Source organism: Sipha flava, unplaced genomic scaffold (assembly GCF_003268045.1).
Source record: "Sipha flava isolate LNK unplaced genomic scaffold, YSA_version1 112_pilon_pilon, whole genome shotgun sequence".
Lineage (NCBI taxonomy): Eukaryota > Metazoa > Arthropoda > Insecta > Hemiptera > Aphididae > Sipha > Sipha flava.
Genome location: NW_020271731.1, coordinates 540,356 through 558,685, shown reverse-complemented (window position 1 = coordinate 558,685; position 18,330 = coordinate 540,356). Strand labels below are relative to the sequence as shown.

The window sequence follows — 18,330 nt, the reverse complement described above, 5'->3', positions numbered from 1 at the left end:
ATAATTTACTAACGGATACGTTATCGCTTAGATATAGTTTTATTAGGTACATGTTCAGTCTGTTTGGATTTTACGTGATAGACGGATCCATTTGTAGAACAGTGTAATATGTGTTGTGCCTTGTGCGCGTAATATTTATATTGAATTGTGTTTAATTAACCCTCGGGTACCCGCACAACGGCATTCCATGCCGCACATTATCTAAAATGTATACGGCTTCAAAGTATATCGTTACATCATCAGATAACAAAAAGGTATCATATCTACAGATATCAGGCTACTTTATCACCGATACGCTGAATTTATTGTTTGTTTACTCAGTTGACAGTGAGCTTGTCAAGTGTAAATGTTAGTCCGTCGGTATTCTGTACCGTCTGCGGGTGTTCGTGTTCCTTCAAATCGGTACGCAGTGCCGTCCGCGGGTAAACTTGTTTTCAATCTTGTGCTCAGATAAATTAATAGTATGTCTCGGTTTCGTCAAATTTACGGAGATGATAAGATCGCAGCAGTTTTACAAGAGCTAGAAGACAAAGGTAGGATTGAATTTGCTACAATAAATTATATTTATTTAATTTATTTCAAATTTTTTTTTCAGTTGAAGTTAATGATGCTGATCCAATTGCTGACTTTAGTGATGATAGTGAGGGGGAAGATGAGGTAATATTACCTAACGATCAATCAAGTGACAGCGAGTTATCAATAGACGAACGAGATAGCAATCCACCTCCATCTGTAAGTCTTAATGATAATGCCGACTTTGACGTTTTTATAGGAAAAAATGGAGAGACTTTTTGGTTCAGCAATGCTTTAGCTTTGCCTAAACAAAAAATTAAGTCTAAAAATATAGTAAAAATTTTACCAGGACCGACAGGTTTTTCAAGAGAAGCCAAAAGTGAAAAAGATATTTTTCTAAAATTTTTTCCACTTGAAATAATTGACAAAATTGTTTTGTGCACTAATAAATTCATTGATAAGCGAGCTAACAAAATCCATAACAGATGTATTGAACTGGGCAATGAATTCAGGAGTAGGGAATTCAAAACGACTACAAGAGGCGAAATGTTGGCCCTAATAGGAATATTTTTCTATATGGCCACATGCAAGACAAATCGAGCGAACACGAAAACTTTTTGGAAAACAGACGGTACTGGTATGGTATTATTTCACGCAGCGATGAGTTATAATAGATTCTTCTTCTTATTGCAAGCTCTTCAGTTTGATGATTTGGATACTCGGAATGAAAGACAAAAATCTGATAAACTTGCAGCAGTAAGAGAAATGTACACAACTTTCAATGAAAATTGCATGAAAAATTATTCTTCTTCTGAATTCGTTACTATAGATGAAATGTTGTACGCTTTTAGAGGAAGGTGTGGGTTTATACAATACATGCCAACCAAGCCTGAAAATATGGACTTAAATTTTACGCATTGTGCGATGCGAAAACATTTTATGTTCATAATTTTGAGATATATTGTGGCAAACAAAAACCCGGACAGTTCTTCGTATCCAACAAACCACACGATATTGTTATGCGACTTATTGAACCTCTTAAGAACTCAAAACGAAATTTGACAACCGACAATTACTATAGTAATTATTCTCTGGCACAAGAATTACTCGAAAATGGTATAACCCTCCTCACCACTTTGAAAAAAAATAAAACCGATATTCCACCAGAATTTCTTCCGAATCCAAAGTGTATAGTAAAATCATCTCTATTTGGATATCAAGATGAGTGTACTTTGGTGTCCTACGTTCCTAAGAAGAACAAAGCTGTCATTCTATTATCTACAATGCATGATGGTCATGGTGACATAAACGAAGAAACCGGAAAGCCTGAGATCATCCATGATTACAATAAAACAAAAAGTGGAGTAGATACGGTTGACCAAAAGTGCTCGGTAGCTTCAACAGCTCGGAATACTAGAAGATGGCCGCTTGCCTTGTTTTTCCGTTTCTTGGATATAGCTGGGGTCAATTCTCATATTATATACGTCGCCAATAATATGTCATCGTACGATTATCAAAATTTTCGAAGGTTACCCTTTCTTCAAAGGCTCGCTATAAACCTCTTAGAAGAACATCTGGAAGAAAGAGCCAAAGTAAAGAGTGTTCCTAAAGATATACAGCATTTTCTCGCTAAATACCGAAATGAAGATGTTTCCTCTATTACTCAAGGAAAGAATCTGCCGAGATCTGGAGCTTGTCATGCATGTGGAACAAGAAAAAACAACAAAACTACGGTTAGATGTTCTCTTTGTACTCGTTTTGTTTGTAAGAAACATTGCACTTATATAATTAAGTGCCACTCATGTCAAAATTCAGAAAGTTCAGAAGCAAGTATGGAAGATTAAAATTTAAGAAAAAGTTTTTATAAAAATGTATTTATTATAAGTTTATAAATTTAATATGTTTATAAGTATAATATTTTAGTTTTATCAATAAATACGTTTATTTATGAATATTTATACTTTATATTCACATTTCCCAAAATTATGATAGTATTATATTAAAAAGATTAAAAAACTACATACTTTATAGACATAACAAAATTCAGTCTAAGTCATTTCAAATTGGATATGAGACGCTGAAATCAGTTATTACACATATAATACTAATTATTTACACTACGTATTTGTTTTGAATATTTCCACAGTACTTTTTGATTAATCATTAGTTAACGAGTGATTAACAAAATTTCTTAGATCAAATTCCATTGTGTTGGCACAGAGTGCCGTCCGCGGGTGCCGATGTAAGGGAGAAAGACGCGGGTGCCCGAGGGTTAATGTAATTTTTAATTATATTTATTTTCATTGTTAATTTGACTTAAATATGGCTCATATAGAAAAGTTTTATGACGTTTTAAATCCAATAATTAAAAAAAAAGATTCTAGTAATACTTTTTATTTAACACGTGAAATGTACAATACGCATTTACAAGAAGTGAAGCACGCAAAAACAATCGCTGTCAAAAAATCAATTCACTATCGGAGATTAAAACGTTTTGATGTTCTTTGTATTGGGAATGAAGATAAACTTATTTTTCCAGTGGAAAGTGGATCTGAAGATATTCGATACTACGTATGTAATGACGAACTTTTTGATATTGAACACGCAGCTGATATTGAAACAGGACATGGTGGTAGGGATCGGATAAATCATATGCTAAAAAAAAAAATCAAAAATATTAATGTGGAAGCTATAAATGTGTACTTGAAAATGTGTGAAACATGCCAGAAAAAGCATAGTATGCCAAAAAAAGGACTCGTTGTTAAACCGATATTGTACAATGAAATGAATTCTCGATGTTAAATTGATTTAATTGATATGCAATCAAACACAGATAATGGTTTTAAATACATTATGGTGTATCAAGATCACCTGACAAAATTTGTGATTATACGACCTTTACGGTGTAAACGTGCAGAAGAAATCGCATATCAACTTCTAGATATATTCACTTTCTTTGGAGCTCCTAGTATATTACACTGATAACGGGCGAGAATTTGTAAATAAAATTGTTACCAGTGTAAGTGAAATGTGGTCTCAAGTTAAAATAGTTCATGGCAAAGCTCGTCACAGCCAATCTTAAGGATCGATTGAACGAGCTAATCAAGACATCGAAAGTATGATAGCAACTTGGATGGAAACTAATGACAATGCAAAATGGTCTGAATCTTTACGATTTTTTCATGCAATGAAAAATTCAGCATTTCATTCAGGTTAGTTATAATTATTATTAACTTTTTTTCTATTGTATATTTAAAAGGTATTTTTATCAATTTAATCATATCATTCATTTTTAGGTTAAGTAGTACTTAGTAATTATTATAAAAACAAAAAAAAATTTAAAAATATACAACCGAACAAACACAGATTTTCGTGGTATACCCATGTGTAATATAACATTGAATAATTATTATTTGTATTAAAATAATCCTACAATTGTAATATAAATTTTAAAATAAAGTATAATATAATAAAATAGCTATAAATTATAACTATTTTTTGAATTAGGTATAAAACAATCAGCCTATGAGGCAATGTTTGGGTGTACAATGAAAATGAGACTTGCTACTTCGAGCATACCGAAAAATGTGATAACAGAACTCATTAATGAAGATGACCATATATTTGTTCTTGAAGACTCTAAAATTACAATTTCTAATGAGAATGAGGAGACGAATACTACTGAAAAAAATCAATGAGAACATAGACATTGATCATAACCAAGGAAAAAAAAAAAATCGATATTGAGATCTACAAAAATAAAGGGGTAGATATAGAAACAAAAATAGACAACGATGAAAAAACAATTTTATCGAAGAAAGATAAAAATGAAAAAGTTAATAAAAAAATATTACTTGGACGTTCTACTAAAATTAAACGCAACGAGAAGAGTCACTACAATCTCTGAAAAAAAAAGTAAAAAAAAATGAAAACAATATCTAATAAAAATTTTCCTGCTGCATTAATTAGTCAAACAGTGCGAGTGAAAATTCCAGATTTCGACCGATGTAAAATTGATTCTCTCAAATTATTGGCTGTAGTTGTTGAAATTATTGACGAAGAATTTTATCGAATAGGATCTAAAGCTGGGACATTGAATCAATTATTCACTAGAAATCAATTTATTTTATGCGAAGAAAAATTTATTTCAATATCCGATGTTCCAAATACAACAAAAAGCATACGCAAAGCTGTTGCTCAACTTTCACTATCAGGTGGGCAAGGATTTTTGAGGTCTGATTGCCAGAAAAAATTTACAACTAAAAAATGTAAATGCCGCCAGTCAAATGTATTATGTAATAGCAGGTGTCATAATAGTACAACATGTGCAAATAAATAAAAATTTTAAATAATTATTTCTAACTGCCCATCAATTTTACTGAATTTTACTTAATTTTTATGAAGAATAAATAATGATTCTGTTTTTAAATGATTTTTATTTTGTATAAAGAATTTAAATATCTATCGGTAGTTTATTTTAATAATATATAATTATAATTTTTACGCAGCTAAAATGTTATGTGTCGCGTATTGATCAACTTTTACTAAGTCAATTTGTATATCCTAGGATGTACACAACGTGTTTAGTAAAATCCCGAATAAAATTTAGAATTTCAGCATTTACTGAGTACAAACAGTAAAACCTAGTATTATCTAGTAAAACCTAGGTTTACCTAGTGATCGGGCATTTACGGTAACATATATATTTTTAATTCTATATTTGTATTTATATTTGTTTTTGTTCTAAAGTTTAAATTTTTACACCACATCTAGTTTTTTTAAATTTTTTTTATATTTTTGTATTCATAACTTTTGAAAGTTTTCATTCGTATTGATGTGTTTCTCAACTAATAAATTGAATTTAATTCCAGGAATTCTGCAGTAGTTGAATACAATTTAAGGTTTAAATCTTAAAATCTGAAAATATAGCATCACACGTTGTCTGATAATTTAATTTCAACTATAAAATAGTTATATTTATTACATCTATAGTTTTTAGAAACCTACATTTTATTACAGTAAATGTATTGATTACTGTTATATAATCTGTATAAATTAATTACCGTTGGAGTAATCTACTTATAATTGATATTTATTGGAATAATTTTGCACATAGTAGTAATAGTATTAGTAGTTACTTATTGTGTTACTAGTAAATTATGAGGGATCAAGATCAGTTATAATAACAGTTTACTGACAACATTATTCAATTACCAAATACGTATCTGAAAATTAATTTTGCTGACTGTCATTAAGCAAATAATAATGGTTTTCGTATTTTGTATAGAGTTTACGGAGCAATTAGAAACCGATTAAAAAGCGTTTAAAATACATAGCTGATAGATTACATTATGATCATCTTAAATAACTTGCAAACTTTCAGTAATTGCTGAGTCGTGATATGTAGTTTATTGTTCATGGTCAACAGTCTTCTCAGAATAAAATTATCTTTATACTTTGCGAGCAATTTACTGCTGTGCAGCATAAAGTCCGAATCGTTTGCTTATTAGATAATTTGATTATTGTTGATTTTACAAAATGTTTACCTATGTATTATAGTTTACTTCGTTCAGTTTTAATTTGTTGATTGTTAGTTGGATAAATGATATGTTATTTTCGACAGAAATATAAATCTGTTAGAGTACGGTTCGTGGGAAAAAACGATAAAAATAAAACCATCATATACTTGTGACTGCCGTGATTATCGAATCAGGACTTACAGATAATCTTTGGCCAATCGAAATTGTATCAGCCGGAGCCATTATTCGAGTTATCGATCGATAGCGATTCAAGGGCATTAAACATTTTTTTCGGGGCGTTAGCTGACCGTTTTATTAAAAATAACGTTTTGACATTAAAAACGTTTTTAATACCGATAAGGAAATAAAAAACATAAAAAATACATTCGAATGTCGAAATGAAAACATGGTTTATAGGTGTGGTAAATTATAAACTATATCTGTAAAAGTGCTATTAAAAGATTATACTATACTAGTAGTTGTTACTTTATTGGAAACATATATAGATGCTTAAAGATGAAGGCCTTCTTGATTTTAGTATGGTAATTTTGTTAAATCCTTCAATATCATAAGGTCTGACAGGAATAAAATAATTGTAAATGTAGTGAATAATTGTAAAAAAAAAAAAAAAAAAAAAAAATACTAAAACATGGTGTACCTTGGATAGAATTTTTATTTTTATACTTATATTTTTAACTTGCAACTTTATTATATATATATTTATATGATGATGGACTTTAGTAAAATTTGATAACATTTTTCAATGCTTTTAAGCTGTTTAAACTAAAGTCTTTTGTCGTAAAATGTCGTAAAATGTACGGTTGATTTCTATAATAAATGTTCTAAAAAACATTAAAACTATCTTTTGAGTTACAATACTTTTTTTATTATGTTTAGATTATTATGTTGATTATTATTATGTTTTTATTGTGTTTTTTATATGTTTAGAGTTTAATTAGATAAATTTATACTCAGTAATCTTTATCTTCATCTAGATAAAATTATAGTTATCTGAGTACATATCTAAATAATTTATATAAATGAAATAAAAAAAAAAAAAATTGAAAATTGAAAATATTTTTATATTTTTCTGTACACCGTTATCTATTACACAGAAAACAAACATTTAGTGAAATGTATTATTTCACTAAGTATTTTAATATTGAATATTTATTGTAAGTCTGGAGTTTTACATCGTAAACAATGACAAGACCCAAAAATAAGAATATGCAATGGTCATGTAGTAAGAACAACTAATAATAGAAAAAGCGAAAACATCTATGCTTGCTACCCACCATAAATTTTTATATTTTATGTTTATTAATGTTTGAAATAAATTAAAAAAATGACATTTATTTTAAAATGTTTTTAATTATTGTTTTTACCTAATACCTGTAGGCTGTAGTGTTCTGAATATTTTCTAAATTAAACATGAAATTATCTCATATTTATCTATATAAAAATTAGTATAATAATCTTTATTTTGATAAATGATTAGTTATCTATTCTCAACACTGCCTGTTGGTCGGAACCAATATTAATATCATATTTTATAATGTCTTCCTCTCTCTCTCTTTCTTGCTCTCTCCTGATTCGTTAATGTTCAGAATAATACCAGTGATCATTTCCTCGGTAATAATTACATACATGTAATCGAACGGATATAAAAATATATAAAGTAAGGTGTGTGAGTTTATGACGTTGATCGATGCTGTGGCTATTTGTCAAAAGTTTTTAATTTGTATTACGTTATTGAATTTTTAAACTAGCATTACCAGGTGATTCGTTAGACGTTAGTTCTTAGAAAACCCATATGCTTTTAGGTAATTAGAATTTTGTTTCCTGATAATTTTTTAATTCACGTACCCTTAGATAAATTACCTTCCAGAAATTTTTTATTTATTTATTTTTGAAAAAGGAAAAAAATAATCTATTTTATTTTTTATTTAGTGAAAAATTTTAATATCTTCTATAAATCAATGATAAACGGACACATATATACAACGATTTTCAATAGTATTTTCTATTTTCTAATTTTCTAATAAGGTTTGGAATTAATTTTCCCAAATAAAGCATATACATAATCCAGTATGAATATATTCGTTGTATCGCGTTTTTTTTTTGTTTTGTGATAAATTTAATTTAAAATAAAACAAAAGCTTCGCGTGTATTGGCCTATTCGTGATTATGATAATACCATACATGCATTTAAATGTCAAGCTCATAATATATACTAACTATTAGAGGTATATAATATATTTTAGGACTACCTAGTTATACTACGCATATATTATTATTCTAAAACCAACCATTTACACCAGGAACTGGGTATACACTTTTAACTGATTTAAAATGTCAAGCAAAAAATTATTGATTCTGAAAAAATCGTAATGAACTTCAATAATTTATAATGTATAATCATTAAAAAATTTTTTGTTTATTAAGAATACATTTTTTTTATTGTGCTGAATATCTAATCAGAAAGAACTCAGATTTAGAATTTTATTCCTTTATAAATCTTGATTTAGTTTGCGCTCCTTTGCATTACATATAAGATAATTGTCCAAGTTTATAGAATTGTTAAAGAAAAAACTTTTACTGCTCATTAATTTTTTTTTTTTGTATATACCAGTACTTGATTGTTTCCATGAAGTGTTATTATTCATATTTAAAACACATGGATCTTCTTAGATACTTCAGTTTGCCTATTTTGGTCTTGGCCATGGGTTGGGTCGAATTCCATACGAAAAATAATTTTTCATTATTGTTAGTTCATTGTTTAGTATTCAAATATGTAACTACGTAAGAATATTTGTTCTGCGTTACAACAGTTGCAATGTCACAAACATTTTTACGTTGATGCTGTCTAGTATACTGTTTAAAACTAGATCAATAGGAAAATAAAAAAATAACCGAAGAGTCGAGAAGTTAAAATTTGAAATTAATTGTATGGTTTCTATTTCCGAAAATGTAACGGAACAATGTTGAATTATACAACCATGATACGGTCGAATCAATGATTTAATATCTAATGGCAACTAGAGTAGGAGATTTTTACCATTGGATGGATAGTCATCCAACGCATAATTCTACCCGGATAGGTATTACTTTTTTACGAGCTGAAAGACAGATTGACGTTTGATGGCACAGTATTTTATAGATATGGTTTAGCGATAACACATTTTAACGGAGGTATGTTATATAACTGACCATTTAAAAAATATATCTTGGTTTATTGTTGGTTTGTTCTATAGGCTAGTGGACGTGTGACAAGTTTTTGATCCACAACCCACACTTTTATTTAATTTTTTGAGAATGCATATATATGCATTGTAACACTTTTTCATTTGGTTTTAAACAATTTATATCTATAAGAGCATAGTATATGAGAGGAATATACATATTTTAATATACGAGTATTAATCGGTTTTATTTAATAATTGATAAATAAGAATTTAGATTGTATTAAACAAAGAAAATATACAATAATTATTTCAATTTGACCGGTGTTAAAACTGTGTAATAATATTATATTAAATGCTCATTTAAAAAAGGAAGTATCTAAATATTACGCAAATAAGAAAAAAGCACTCATCAAACAAGCGTACTACGGAGATATTTCATTATGTTCATAATTATAGTGTTCCCTTCTGCTTAAAAAAACAAAGTGAATCTACTCGTTGGTTGAACTTTCTTTCGAGCTTAATATTAAAATATCTTGTTTTATCCGCACTCTTTTCTTATATTTTGTTGTCAAACTATCCATATTTTCATGTTTTTTTTATTCATTTACGAAATTCAAAAATTATACGAAAAGTACTCATCCGAGAATTATCCTTTTCAATATTTATACTTCAAATCAATTCAAGTTCCAGTTAACACTGTTGTACCTAACTATATTATGACGGTATGACTATACAGAGTACTTATCAGTACATGAAAACTCAATAATTACCTTTGAAAATTTGTAAACCTAATCCAACACCGTTATCGATAATACTGCTTTGAACAAAATAAATTCGTTTGCTCAACATGTAAATGTAGACATTTTTTAAGTTGTACAGTAAAAACAAACTATATTCGTATTCTCTTATCTTGAAAATATCAAGCAATCGATCGAGTTCAACCGGATTTCTTCTGAATAATAATGTTCATATCGAGATATTTGTGAGTTTATTTTCGTGTACCAATTGAGTCACTATAGGAAAAAAAAATGTATAATATTAGAGAAACGTAGCTACTAAGTTCCGATGAATCAATTTTGAAATTTAATTTGGTTTAGTGATTAGGGTGTGTATTGTAAAAAATAAATGTAAATTCAATAACTTTGAAAAAATAACTTCATTTTCCATTTATCATAACGTGATTTTATTTCTTAAATCCTTTCCGTAGGAAGTTATTCAGTATTATAAATGGAAAAAAATAAAAATTATCAATTCCATCCGTAAACTACTCTTATTTAAAGTCAATAATATTTTATTGAATGATACGATAATGCGTAGTTGTAATAGAATATTTTTTAGTGTTAGTAACACAAAGAATTTTATTAGAAGCTTTACAATTAAGTTTTTCTCGTAGGAAATATTGTTTTCAACATGTTTATATATTCCTATAGATGATACATTTTTCATAGTTGATAGTCCATAATTTTGTAAAACAATGTACGATATTTACAATCATTTTGCTTATTTTACGAATATTATAATAATTAGTAAATAATGTTAAACTTTGACCATAAATCAACTGTGTTTATATTTAATTTTGGTAGATTTTGAGTTGAATGACTTTAATATTTAAAACTAGGCTATCCCAAAAATGATGTTTTAATATTGTTGTGGGCAAGTTATAGAAATCATTAGGTTTTCTTCCGATTATTTTTTAACTTTCAAAAGAGTGTCAATGATTGTGTAATTAAACATCACACACTTTGAATTGCACTGAAACAGCCTACATTATTATGAGTACAATATGCAAATAACTTTCCCGAAGTAATTTTGGGGAGTGTATTTAATTATACGGTCGTAACTTAACTTGACGCAAGGTATTTACAATGAAAGTCAACAAAAGAAGCATTATCGTGTGGTGCAGCGTACTTTTAGTCAAATACACATATTATAATTATGATTTATCGCGTACGATGTTGGTATCGATTATCTGTCCATCCAGTTGTTGGCGAACAACAAGTGTTATTTTAACGGGAATAAGATGTGGTCCAAAAGTTTTTTTTTGAAACAGCACTGTGAAAAGACCAATCAATGTCAAAAGCTGTTTTACGCCGTAATCCAAAATCTGCGGTACTCTTGGTTGAAAAATAGTAAGCTTACACACCGCGTATTGTTTGCTTCGTAAGCGATAGGACTGTGTGATGGAATTTAAGCGGCGGGGCTGTGATGAATTCCAGACATTTGTTTATACGTACATCACAGCCGTTGAGCACAAGACAGCTCGTCGGGGCATGATGACGTGTACGAATATAGAGGTAATGGTTTCAAGAACTCGTTGACGTTCACGGAATACGTCGCATAATCATAGTTATCTGCTAGCTGTAATAGTTCGTTTAAAATTGTTGTGCGGATAAAACGTAAAACCGATTCGACTAAAAACCAATAGGAATTAGTGTGAAAAATAATCATACCGGGAATTTTGTTAGATTATTGTAAAAGTTGGTATTGTAGTACACGATTTTTCGCAATAAAAAACCATCGTTCTTAAATTTAGTTTCGAAAATTTGACCAATCAAATACCAGTGGTCCTTTTATAGTCAATGGATATGATTTCATTTTAATAGTTGCTATTTTTATTATTATTTTTTATTTATTTTTATCGTTTCCGGTGTCACAGCAACTTGACAGTTTCACGCTTCCGCTCATATTTTCCGTTTTTGTTATATCGCCAAAGTAACTTGTGTTTTTTTTTTTTGATAAGTAATAACACAGTTGTATAAATTAGAATTTAGTAATCATCGGTCAACGATTGAGCTTGAAAATTTACTGCTTGATCGTATATTAAACTATATCAGATCGAAAAATATTTTAAACAAATACACACTTGAACTGTTATTAAATGATAATATTATTTAGATAAACATTGAACAATTTATTTTGTGCAACATTTTTAATTTTGCAAATATTTTATTTTTTTTAGACATTTCCTTATAGTATTCAGAAAGACGATATGTACAATTACATTAAATAATATTTAATACTAACAGGTGAATTATGGTTTCTTTTTCATTTAAAATATTTGGAATATTAAACATTGAAATATTTTTGTTCGTTTTTCCATATTTAATACAATCAAAATTATATTTAGGAAAACTGTTGAATTTAGGTAAAGAGGTGGGTTTAAGGGGGTGACTAAGGGAACATTAACTCCCTCGCCTTGGGGCTAAGCTAACTTTTTACAAAGACAAGTATTATGATATATTGATATACTAATAATCATTATAAAATATCGTCAATTGTCATTGATGAATATGATACCTATTTTATATATTTTCTTATAAATAATAAATAGCTTATTTTTGTTGTTAAATATAGTGTATACTTAAATTTTTAAAATGGTTTCAGATTAAAATTGATACCAAAAATGTAAATATTCTATTGTAAATAAAATGACTTACTTATGTGGGACTTAAAAACATATTCTGCAATTTAAAATTTTATATAGATTTAAAAAACAACTAACTAAATTCTTGAACCTCCATTAGCCCCTCCCTTGGTGAGTTATAAAACCCGTCCCTGCGTAGGTAGTTTAATAATTTAACTGATTCAACATCCGATATACTGTCATCACACTAATACTTAGAATTTTTTGGACCAAGTAACTTATTTACTTAATAGTAGATTGATGTATGACCTCTACAACGTGTCTATTGAAGTTTCAAATAATATGATATCAAAATGAAATCGCTATGAATCGTTTGTATTTATATCATAAAAGTGCTTTTAAATAAATTATTATTATATATATATATATATATATATATATATATATATATATAAAATGTATTAATGGTTATTGTTCATAGTTTAAATATGTTATAATGAAGTATTCATTGATAAATTATAAATTTAATCAGATTAATATTTAAAATTTTAGATTTTTGATCAAGGTGACAGTATTACTTAACATTTCTGATTTTAAATAGTTTTAGAATACAATTATTACATGAAAATGTTTCTCGTCTAGAAAAAAGGTTTCTTTGATACAAAGATACGTCATAATGGTAAAACTAATTATAACTTTCTACAGAATCTTACATATTTCCATTTTATTTTGGTTACTAAATTTCTAAATTAACCACATGGGTTACTAATAAGATTTGAATGAATTTCTCATGAACATTTATGTAGGAAGTTACTTGTTAGAGTCACATGGTACTGGGTAAAATAAATTTAAATTTTACAACCTATTTCTTATGGAATTCATTACTTTTAAATAGTTTTAACATTTATTAAAATTAAAGAAAGTTAATTTTATGTGTAACGATAAATATTTACGTTTTCTCAAAAATAACTATCAATAGTTAAGCATTACAGTAATTTAATATCGATTAAGTAAAATATTCTAAAAAAAAAGTGTAATAAGTAAAAAAAAACGTAAAGGATTATAAAAGTATTTTTATGTTCGTGTATTTTAAAATTTATCATAATTTCGGAAATTATGGTAAGTTTTTAATTTTTAACGATACATTTTATATTTTTAGTTTGTGAATTTTTTTATTTTTATATCTTGCAAATATTACTTTTATTAACATTTTTAAACAGAGCATAAATAGTCTAAAGTCAAAAAGATAAGCTTAATTATACACGAAAAAAAAAATATTAAAAAAATAATAATAATTTATAATTGTATAAAATAGTTCATTAAGTTTAAGTAAGTTCACTTATTGTATGGAGGGAAAAAGAAATGTCATTTAATTTAATTTTCTCGCCACAAAAATATTGATGTAATTAATAATAAAATATGAACCATTTTATGTACAGTATGATTCGAAAAAATAAACAATCAAAAAAGTTTTTAATTAAAAAAAGCTAAACAGTATCTTTATGATTTAATTTTTTTCTTTTACAAATTATTTTTTTCAAATGTGTTTCAAAACAAATATGACTCAAAAAAGTAAAATCGAATATTATTTTTGCTCTTTGCATAAGTATGAAATTATAGGTATCCTTTAGCTAATGTGTTAATATTCACGACACGTGAGTATCATAGTTTATAATAATTTATGTTTGAAATTTGAATGCCTAATTCGATTAACATGTTTATGGTAAATTATGATGGTACGAGAATAATGTGTGGTAAAACAAGTAAGTCAGATGTTATATCGAATACTTTAAAATCGTTTTTTTTTCTATTAACAAAAAAATAAAATATAAACACTTGTGGTACGCAGGATCGGTCTGGATTAAAAAAAGTCTTATTTTTTCATCTAAACAGTCATTTTATGGGTTTTAATACTTAACAGAATCATATACTTGGATGGAGTAAAAATTACAATAATTTTTCATCGAATTTTTATACAGATGATTTTCGTTATTTAATTATTTCTAGTCGAAATTAGATATTTCATAGCATTTGTAAGACTCGTTTCTACATAATTACATATGTCTATACTAGGTTTTAAGGACTTGGTATGAATTAATTATGAAATAGAAAGCTGTTTTCATTCGAACTTTCTTACGGAATTGACAATAACGTCGGTTACTATGACGACTATTATAACGATCGACGTATAGACACACCGAGCGTAATAAGTAGAGCTCGGATATTAATGCACTTTAAACTACTGTAATATGCATGGATTTATGCACTAAAAAATTACGAAATATACAATCTATATATGCGCTAAAAATGATAAAATATGCATTTTTATCCAATAAAAAAAACAAATTATGCACAAAAAATTAAAATAGATTTTGTAAATTTACATACCGTTTTATTTACTTAAATTTACATAATTAGCGTTATACTGTACGACTATGGTTTTTTTTTTTAATTCGATCAAATTTGTAACCGCGTCTGTTATCACTATGTAAAATTTTGTACCGTGAAATATTTGTTCTACATTAACTGATGTTATTGGAGTATATTTGAAGAATGCAGTTTCCTCAATCTTCAATTTATTTTTCATTCAAATTATCAGATTAGTAAAGACCGCATCTGACCACATTTCCCCAACGGGTTATTATAGGAAAAGGAGGAAGAGGAATACCTGAGGCTTCTGTTTTAAAAATCTCTAAACTTGATGGGGCTTTCAAAAATATTTTTATAACATTTGACACAAGTCCGTCTACATTATTGAATACTCTACGAATCATTTCTGCTACTCTATAATGTGCATGTGTAATATAGGTGACAAGCGCCATTTTCGAAAAAAGTGCCTTTAACGAATTCGCAGTTTTATTCTTAGATACTGCGGCATCAGTGACAAATAAAATAACATAATCATGACGAACGCCTGCAGGCTATAGAAGAAACATTGATCAAAAAGTTTACTTATTGTGGAATAATTTGCTTTATCTAACTCTTTGAAGGTCAATAAAAATAATTTACCCCGTATATTTTTATCAAGAATACCAATGATCACACATTTGGGACAAAGCGGCCTTCGCAATCTATTGTTTATAGATACGAATATTTTTTGCCAATATTATTCCTAATATTTTTTATTGTTTCTTTGTAGCAATTATTCAAATAATTGTTGCATAAAGTTGATTCATCTGGTATACCTTTACCAGTATATTATGTTAAAAAATTAAATATTTATATTTAATATATATTAAATTAAGTTAAAAAATTACGAAATATTGTATTATTTGCTTTGTGGAAAGAAATGTTGGCTACTAGAAACAGTCTGCACGTATCCATTTAAGATTATGATTTTTTACTGACCACAATGGAAATTAGTTGCTGTAACTGAGTTTGTTTCTGTCGATCACTTGTACGAATATGTTTAGACGTCTTTAAATTTTGTTTGACGATATTACGGCAATCACTTCCGACTTTACTTGCACACATCTTACAATATAAAACCAAGTTATCCATTGAAAAAATTTCATTCCCAAATTCGTTCACAAAATTTTTAAGACGTATTGAATAGGATGATTTGATTTTTGGCATTTATAAATAAAATTAAAACTAACTGCAGAAAAATATAATACAAGTTTCGACCGACACGGTGATTAAAGTCGTACTAATACATTGTCCGGTCGTCACCATATACAAAATTATATTATTGCTATATACGTTATCTTATTTTATTAGATACTTTATTAGTAATATAAAATTATATATTTTGTATCTTTTTTTTTTGGCACATTTTATACGATGCTCCCCTGGCCACAAGTGTATTTCATTAGTATGTGAATTCGAATAACTAATTTTTATTTTGCATTATTTGGTGTTTGTTACTTTTTAAGTCATTTTTTGACATTTTTAGTCATTTTTACTAATTTCAGAGTAGTTCAAATCTTATCGTTTCTTGTCGACCATTATGCCGATAACTTAAGACTTACCAGATTTTATTTTACCGATCACATTCGTCATTGTTGTGTTGTAGTGAATATTATTATACCTACATTTTATTATTTTTTCCTAATATTTGATTAGTAACTGAGTTTATCATGCCAATTACAGTCGTTGACTCATTGTAATTTTATATTGAATAATACCTGTTATATCTAAATTTTATTATTTTTTCGTAATATTTTTGAAATGGCGAAAATTAAAACGTCGGTTAGTGCTCGTTTGCATCTCAAAATCACTTTAGTGAACGTGGAGAGAAATTTTTCCAAATATAAATATTTATAGACAGATAATCGTCGTTCATTTACTTTTGTTAACACCAAATACGCTCTAATTGTACAGTGAAATGGTTTTGATTTTTGAGTAATTTGTAAGCTTTGATAAATTTATAAAACAAATATTTATCATTCTTTTATTTCATATTTTAAGCATATTTTTTGTTATTTTTATGTCATATTTTAAGTGATTTGTAAGTTTTAATAAATTTATACAGAAATTTATAGTAAAATAGAGTAAAAATTTAAAAAATGTATTTTTATTAATTTAAAACAAATATTTTTCATTTTTTCAGGTCATTTTTTATGTCATATTTGCATTCTTTTATATGACATTTTTTAATATTTTTAAGGTCATCAACTTACAAACCCTATTTTCTTAGGTACTATAGTCCCGAAAAAACACGATAAGTCAATAATAATTTATTTTTAATTAAACATTTATATTTTACGTCAATGCGTAGTAGATTGTAGTTACCACGTCCTAAAAAACGTATATGTACAAATTGTAGAATTAATTGTTATTCGTTAATTTAAATTGCTTTTAAAAAAATGTTCTGAAATATGCATTTTTATTTTTAAAATCCCAAAATATGCAATTAAAAAGCAAAATCATTAAATATGCAAAGTAAAAATAATATTATTTGATTCAATAGAACATGAATTAAATTTGTATCCTGGTTAGCATTAAATAGGATAATTAAAAAAAAATATTCAATTTCATAAACATCCAAGCCCTACCTAACCTAACCTCTTAATTTAAGAAAATTAACTAATAGCCCTAAGACACAGAAAAACACACATGTGATATCTACATTTTGATCTAAATTTTATTACTATTATACTATTATTTATGGTCGTAATGGCTTAGCTCTACCGTATTATCTTTATATTATTTAAGAGATTCACGGTACGACCGTTGATAATGAAACATCGTGTCTCGCTGTTTATCCTTCTTTTCGTAATAACTTACAAAGTTATAGTTCGTTTTAAAAAAAAAAACATTCCAAAAGTTCAACAAAGTGTCGTTCTTCTGACTTGCCAAACCAAACTTCAAGCCATCGAAAAGGAGCGCCTCCGGTCCATATTAGGTAACAAACTTAATTATTACAACCTAATTATTATCGTCACGGTTGTATCAAAATAGCACGGCCGGCCGTCGTCGGGCGGCCGCAGTCCCGTACGATCAGCCTTATCAGGCTTCTCCGTTATCTACCGGCAAAACGTACCGTCGTCATACACCATGCCAGATAATCAACAATCTAAATCCGTCCCATCATTAATAATACAGAAATCTCATCTACAGAGTATGTCAAATAATAATGTCACTTCTCAACAAATTTCTGACTAAACCGACGGGTTCACTGTGAAAATTAATAAAAATAGTAGAAATAGTAAACATTCACTGCCCCACTCACCTAACTCTCCTTCACAACAAAGTAAAACATATGTATCATCAAATCGATTTTTACTGTTTTCAAACTACACCGAGC

The 18,330-nt window shown here is 27.8% G+C and overlaps 2 protein-coding genes across 2 annotated transcripts; both read left to right on the top strand.

The window, feature by feature from the left end:
• Positions 1-341: 341 nt before the first annotated feature.
• On the top strand, positions 342-1,589 carry LOC112689628. The gene is made up of 2 exons (XM_025563427.1): positions 342-533; positions 596-1,589. The coding sequence occupies exons 1-2, from the start codon at positions 464-466 to the stop codon at positions 1,573-1,575; spliced, it is 1,050 nt and encodes a 349-aa protein (XP_025419212.1). The 5' UTR covers positions 342-463; the 3' UTR covers positions 1,576-1,589.
• Positions 1,590-1,796: 207 nt separating this feature from the next.
• Positions 1,797-2,357, top strand: LOC112689762 (piggyBac transposable element-derived protein 4-like). Its single transcript, XM_025563604.1, has one exon. The coding sequence runs from the start codon at positions 1,797-1,799 to the stop codon at positions 2,355-2,357; it is 561 nt and encodes a 186-aa protein (XP_025419389.1).
• The last annotated feature ends 15,973 nt before the right edge of the window (positions 2,358-18,330 follow it).

What these genes read in the sequence shown, in the direction of transcription:
- LOC112689762 (XM_025563604.1), top strand. Translation starts at nt 1,797, where the DNA reads ATGCATGATGGTCATGGTGACATAAACGAAGAAACCGGAAAGCCTGAG.
- LOC112689628 (XM_025563427.1), top strand. Translation starts at nt 464, where the DNA reads ATGTCTCGGTTTCGTCAAATTTACGGAGATGATAAGATCGCAGCAGTT. An exon ending in ACAAGAGCTAGAAGACAAAG is followed by an intron (nt 534 to 595) that starts GTAGGATTGAAT and finishes TTTTTTTTTCAG; the next exon opens with TTGAAGTTAATGATGCTGAT.